The sequence below is a fragment of the Antrostomus carolinensis genome, unplaced genomic scaffold (assembly GCF_000700745.2).
Source record: "Antrostomus carolinensis isolate BGI_N321 unplaced genomic scaffold, ASM70074v2 scaffold3237, whole genome shotgun sequence".
NCBI classification, from domain to species: domain Eukaryota; kingdom Metazoa; phylum Chordata; class Aves; order Caprimulgiformes; family Caprimulgidae; genus Antrostomus; species Antrostomus carolinensis.
In genome coordinates, this window is record NW_010327863.1 from 35,466 (window position 1) to 42,995 (window position 7,530).

General features: G+C 33.7%; 1 protein-coding gene across 1 annotated transcript in view; it reads right to left on the minus strand.

Moving 5' to 3' along the window:
* Positions 1–7,530, minus strand: part of LOC104528103 (adhesion G protein-coupled receptor B3) — a gene marked incomplete at both ends in the record, with an annotated part of 43,184 nt that overhangs the window by 34,750 nt on the left and 904 nt on the right. Inside the window, one exon of the mRNA XM_029085960.1 lies at positions 2,995–3,156. Coding sequence (XP_028941793.1) covers positions 2,995–3,156 — 162 coding nt within the window. The remainder of the gene's footprint in view (positions 1–2,994; positions 3,157–7,530) is intronic.

Consider the following 7,530-nt stretch of genomic DNA (forward strand, 5'->3'; position numbering starts at 1 on the left):
TCGGCACTGGTGAGGCCACACCCCAAGTCCTGTGTTCAGTTTTGGGCTCTTCCACGTGCTGGAGCATGTCCAAAAAAGGGCAACGAAGCTGGTGAAGGGCCTGGAGAACAAGTCTTATGAGGAGCAGCTGAGAGAACTGAAATTGTTTAGTTTGGAGAAAAGGATGCTGAGGGGTGACCTTATCACTCTAAAAGTACCTGAAAGGAGGTTGTAGTGATGTGGGTGTTGGTCTCTTCTGTCAAGTAACTAGTGATAGGATGAGAGGAAATGGCCTTAAGTTGCACCAGAGAAGGTTTAGAATGGATATTAGGAAAAATTTATTTACTGAAAGTGTGGTCAAGCATTGGAAAAGGCTGCCTAGGGAAGTGATGGAGTCACCATCGCTGGAGGTGTTAAAAAAATGTATAGACGTGGCACTTCAGGACATGGTTTAGTGAGCATGGTGGTATTGGGTTGATGGTTGTATTTGATGACCTTAGAGGTCTTTTCCAACCTTAATGGTTCTATGATTCTATAAACATATAATGAATATGCCCCAGTAGATTTTATATTTGTAGGTTACAGGGGGAGACCACTGTTATGCTGTTATGTTTTTGTACATTTATTGCTTCTAGTTTATGCTCTATGATGTAAAATCTTGCTGTATTAACAGAGTCCAAAACTATATGGAATGAGTGCTAGAGGTCTGAGTACACAGGCCAGATCCCAGCTATGAATGTTTGGATTGTTTTGTCAAACTTGTTTAAATTGTACTAGTGTACAAACTACATTTCATTATGCACGGACCAGGGACAATCCTGAACTATGCAGCTCTCTGAGTCAGGATATATAATATAATGAGGACAGAAGACATTTAGGCTAATAATTAAAGGGATGTTTGAAAAATTAATGGAGCTCTGACTAGGAAAAGCACATTTCTAAATTGGTAATCTTGCACACTGCCACACAATAATGACCCTATAGCCAGAGAGAGGCCAACATAAATTATTAAGGTTATTGTCCTTATGTGAAACAACATGCAAGATTAAGCTCAGCAGACTAATTATTTAGGAAAGGTAACTCAAGATATATGAAGAATATCAGAATAAGCTGTGGTGATCTGAAAAGGAAAGTATCTTGGCAGTACCACTGTTAGCCAGTGAGAATTGGTAGTTATTGCTCATACTGGGTATAGGGAAACAAGAGCCATACCCTAAAGTGGGAGTTCATGTGTAAGGAAAGCATTCCTTCATGACCTGATAAATATGGAGCAGTCCTTTGTCTGAGAATTGTTTAGAGGTTTCCTAGACAATGTGATTATTAAGAATTAACTTTTTTCCCAGATTACTTTGAAAGAAAATTAATTACCTTGGCTTTTGCATTACATGGAATTTTTTTGTTGTTGTTTTCATTCCTTACTGGAGAGAATGAAGATAAAATTCTGGAAAATTAGGTGATTTAAATGCCTCGCCTCTTCTTAGGTAATACAAAATGAACAAGAAAGCAGAACTGCATCTCTTTGTGAGTGATGGACTGTGTGTTTTCATGTTTGTACTACATGCAGTTTCAAAGGAATCTTTACCTCTGACTGTTTGGAAGGTTTATTCTTTTCTTTTATAATTATCTTTTTTCAGTTCTTATTTTTATACTTTCAAGTTGAGAGTTCTTTTGCAATGTATCCCACATCAGGCAGAATGTAAGCCAGCCTAACTTTTTTAGAAATAGCTGCCATTTTTGTATGGAAACACTTCAAGTGATTGATTTCAGCCCTGCGTGGAAGTTTCTACCCTGAAATATTAGAAAGTCCCATGTGAATTGCTTATCTAAAATACGGTAGTAAAGCATTAGGTACTGAGAGCAGTTCTTATTACAGTGATGGTTTAGCTAGATACAATCTTCTAAGTTGTTTTCCATTACAGATGTTCCCTAAATGCTTATAATGCTGATACACAAACTCTGATGGGATCATATATGCACTTCCTGTTGGATGTTTTTCAACAGAGAGTAAAAACGTGAGAGTTTGATTCTAAGTATTATATTGAGATAAAGTCTAGAGGATTCTCTGTGTATGACAGTTTAGTTTACTTCAAAAATAGAGTGGGCTTCCCAAGAAGCTGAAGATGGCTCATCACCCTTTTGGGATCAAATGTTACAAAGAGCTGAGGAATCTGTGCATTTGAAAGGAGGCATATATTTTTTTTTTGCATTTCAGACATAGCAGAGGAAAATGAATGTAGTCATAAGGCATATGCCTTCCCTTTTGCTTCTCATCCCAGATTAATCAGATCCACAGGTAGTGTCTAAAGAAATGAAATGTGCCCTTTCAGCAACTAACTTGAACATGCCTGTCTCTTCTCTTTAGTGTATAACTACTGCTGAACTCCAACTATGTCCAGATCTCTGAGACAAAAGGAGAAGGAAAACTGTGATTCAAGATACTGATGACCTTTACTTTATGTCAGATGTAAGAGTTTCTTTTTGTCTGATCTTTATTCCTTTGATGGGTGGCTGTTGCCCTTTCTTGCCAGAACAATATAAAGGAAAGTCTATGAAGACTTTACTGTGCAGAGAACATTGACTGGCCCATTGACTAGAAGACAGTATTCTAAATGGCAAAACAATTGCAGTGTCAAATAATATACGTTAACTTAACCCACCCTGTTAATCACTGTGTGCTTCTTAATGTATTGATGATCTGGATTTCTTCCTTAGTCTGTATTTTGTACTCATGCTATATCTTATTTTTTCTGAGTGAAAATGAGACTTTAAAAAAAAATCTGAAACAGTCAGAAAAAAGGGTCTCTTGTTCCATATTTTGACTATTCTAAAAGTCAAAATAACAATCTACATGACAAAATTTCACAGATGAACAGAATTACACTTCTCTGCTCTAATTGAAATGCCCTTGTGAAATTCATACTAAAAATAATAGTAATAAAAAGATATAGTTTCAAATTCTTATCATTATACAGTTCAAAAACATCCACAATTTTATTTATTGGCTGCTAACACTACCTGGACAGAGGGCAGTGTTATTGCAAACCCTTGATTCTCTTAAAGGGCCGCTGCAGTGTGTCCCGTAAGGTGATACACAAGTTCTGGTTCGCACCTGCGACCCTTGACCACAAGTAACTGAACACGTACTCCACTGGGCCCACTCTTCAACACCAGATTCACCTGTATTCAAGACAACAAACAAACATGAATATAGACATAAGTATTAATGAGACTTTTTTTTTTGCTGAAGCTCATTATCATCTGCTTTTATAAATCAAAGCAAAAAATACCACACCAAAATATTTAAAAGTTCATGGAGTAAAGCAGCTGTGAAAATGTGCAATGAATAGAAATAGAGACACCTAAAATGCTGCAGTCACATAACGCCTATCAGAGGGAAACAATTTGATTGTTTTGCATAGTTTACAACTTTATGAGAATTACTGCCCTTCAGCATTTTAGAAACAACACTGTCCTCAAGATGCTTAAAAAACATAAACAACTCTTTTTATATAACAGCAAAGGATTTATCTTTGATGTTTATACTCATCACTCTAGAAAGAAAGCTAAGTAACAGTTCAAGGAATTCTACCAGTAAGGAAATTCTGATTTTTAACAAACCAACCACCTAATTTCTTATCTTTTTTTTTTTTTCTTTTTTCTTTTTTTTTTTCCCCTCTCCAGCAGAGGAGGGTCATCTAGCATTTGAAATAAGTTCCCTGGCAAAGAGAAGCTCTTTGCTTACCAATTTTATTTTTTTTTTTACCTACCTGAACAGTGGGATAAGAACTTTGGTTTGATTATTTACTGCTCCTTGTTTTTGACCTACAAGTGTGCTAAACTCGGATGTGCTAGACCTCATTATTGCATATAGTACATACGATTATGTTCAAAATTGTCACGTGATTTATTAATACCATACATTTGAATAGTGTATTTTTTTATTGCTGAGAGATAGCACATTATATTATTTCTATTTTTTGAAAGCAAGTACTGCATAAAGTCTTCTTGCATGGATGCTCAGGAAAGAATGCTTAAATTCAGTCTCTGTGAACAGCCATACACACAATTCTTGAATTCCTTTCCCAAAGGCATTCATGTTCCTAAAACTGGATCCTTTGAGTATTCGCAGGAAGAAAATGCAAAAATAATGTGAATATACCTCGTCAAACAACTTGAGTAAATATTTGTGGATTCATGTTCACCTTCCATTAAAAATCAATATAAAATGGCATGCTGAAGCCTCTAATACACCCTTGATCTTTAAACATAAGTCCTTTTTGAAACAAAAGGGATTATTTTCTTTAAAATCAGTGGCATGATACAACCTTCAGTCTTGAACAGCTTGCTTAATGTTTCAGTTATATCTGTATACCTCCAGCCTTCCAAAAGTTTTTATATTGGTCACAATCAAGGGCATGTCTTCAAACCAGGAAGACTCTGGCACTACTTTCCAAGAATGCAGTAAATTATATAGTGTTTCTTGAAACTGTTTTTGGAGTGAGCATCTGTCCAAGTTTCTTTTTTCTTTTTTCTTTTTTTTTTTGTTTCCAGAGGCCAAGCATGAAACCTTTGCAAAATGCTTGTCTCTGCTAGTCCTCTGAGAAGCAATTCTAAGGCTATTCAATGCTTAAAAAGCCCCGTTCTTATTCAGTAACAAGACAGAATGCTTTATAATTAGCACACAAATCCCTCTGCTTCTCATAAAATTATACACAATTCTAACAATTTCTATGGACAAGGACAAAATGATGAGATTTTTTACATACAAAAATCCACCAAAGTGATTTTTGTAGTAACTTTCTTTATTTGTTAAGTGAAAAAATGAGAAATTTAATAAGTCATTACTCTTTTAATAATTTTTCAGATATGAATTTAGCATTTTGATTAGGTTGTTTCATGGCTTGGGTTCAGGTTAGATAATGTAATATGGTAAATACAGCTAATATCTAGGTAGATAGTGACAATTATACACTGTGTACTATAACCCTTAAGTACATGGTAAAAACATTTGTATTACTGTGGGTTTCTAGGCTAATATTTTTTGGTTTTTTTCTCTGTTTGAAGTTTGAATTTGCCTTTGTTAAAATGGTTTAGATGAAAGCTCAAACAGCAGAAAAGTAAAAGCCACGTTTCTCAAGATGTTCCTCATTATGTAAAATAGTCATATATACTCAGTGTAAAGTATGCATTATCCAACAGACACGATGACAGTGCATAGCTAATAAAATACAGAAAGGAAGTCTTAAAAATTGTAAATTTTTGGTATCTTAAAGTGATAAATAGTTGTTCTTAACCCTTGGAACATAATGAAAAATATCAATAACATGATTCAAGGAATTATGACTGTAATGAGTGAATTTTGAAATTAATATTATTTTCAGTTCTGAGCATATATGTACTGTCCATTCACAGAAGGTAGAATCTAGCAATATACTTCAACATACATAAAGGAAAGACAGCTTAAACATTTGCTGGAGCAAGATCCTCTAAACTAACATGATGTATGGTGAAAAAATAATATATCTCACCAGCTACTTTGCTTCATTTTGCACAATTCATTATGATTTTTGGTAATTTTGAATTTTTCAGAGCATTCTATAATGCTGTCAGTATAATTCTTACTTATTTTATAATATTTTAACAGAGGGAAACATCTTTACAAACATATCATACCATAGTAAATAATTTTTAATTTAAGGAAATAGAGGCCTCTTTATTTTCTAGAATAAACCTAGGCTGCCTACATAATCTACTAATACATCTCCCATTCTTTTCTTTATCTCTTTTCCATTTTTTTTATTTTCTGTAATTAAAATTTCAAAAGGGGTACTTTTTATTTTCCTTCTGGTTTTCAGTTACTTGAGAACTCTTAAATTTTTATATCTTTCGTATTAAACCTACAATCTCACATTAACTATTGGTAACCTACTAAGCCCTTATTCTTCCCTGCTGCTCAAGATTTAAGAGGAAATATAACTTACTGTATGGAAGGCCTCATTGATCTTTGTAACACTTACCTGTATTTTACTCTCTAAATCCCATAACACCTAAGGGAAGGATCAGTCCAAACACATAAAATGACAAATATAGGACAATAAATTATCCATACAATATTTCTTTTTCAATAAAAAGTTTTACTGCCTCATATCACTCAGAAACAAGCAGGAAAATGCATATTTTAATACCACATTTTAAAACTCTTCCATTCCCAGCAAAATTCAGTGGATTAAGTCCACTATTCTAACAATATTAAATGCTTTTCGTATATGTTTTTCAGGACAATTCTCTATTCCTATCTCTCTACCTTTTTAAATCATGCAAATATTTTGTTGCACTTTTGCATCTGTTTTATTATTACATAAAATGTATTATTAAACAGTCTCAAAATATAAGAAACCTCATAAACTCAGTATCCATTTACATTAAAGGCTATTAAATTTCTTAGTACATGGGTAAATTCATGAGACATATTTGTTAGAAAAAACCTTATTAATCAGTTTAAGAAGATATCACATTAATTATATCACAAGAAAATGAATGCATTAGAGATGAAGAAAATATGCAATGGTCAGTATAAAGGAAAATCAAAATGAAGAAGAGATGAAAATTAGTATGTCCAAAAAGAGCACAGCATTACTTAAAATGTGGTAACCTACAGTATGTAAAATATAGATTTCTTCAAAGTTGGGCATGTAAATTTATATCTTCAGCTGATACATCTCTCATGCTTTCAGAACAGGACCTTGAAAAACAAGCCTGCATAATTTTGAACATTAGTCTCCCACTCCACACACACAATCTATCAGAAGGTGATGGTATAAGTGCTGCATTTATAATGCAGTTCTCTAACACCAATAAAAGATGCACTGCAATGCATGACTAGACATTATCAAATACAAGTTTTACCTGATAAGATGAAAGTTTTACAGTTTTATATGAGGAAAATAAAACAGATCATCTTACTTAGTTTTTTGGACTAATTGTATGAATTCAAGAAGCATCATAAAATCAAAAGTGTTATTCTATGTATTAAGCAACTGACATTATAAGCCTGAGCTAGGTATGTAAGTAATAAATTCTACTTGCCTAGACAAAAACTGCATGGAGACCAGGTGGGTTCTAGGCTCCCTCTTCCACTACATTTGCTTACAGTAATATCAACTTGGAGTTAGCCATAAAAGTAGTCCTATAGATTAATAGGAGGTAAACAGACTTTTTCCCCTTCTAAATTCTTTACCAAACAGATCTACACTGATTGGCTATAGATGTATTTAGATTACATAACATATTCATTGAATCATAGAATGGGATGGTTGATTTCTGCAAATCTGTTAAGTAAAGCACCCTTCTACTACAGGATTCAACATGCAGCATAACTAAAGCAACTATAGCACTTTTACTAAAATGAATATACAACTGGAAGCATTATGTATGACTGATGCAGGCATATTTTCTAGGTTAGTAACTATGGAATACAGAGTAAGGTGTTTCAAATCCATACAATAATTATGAGGGACAAGTTTTTCAATGTAATAACTTACTGGAATGGAG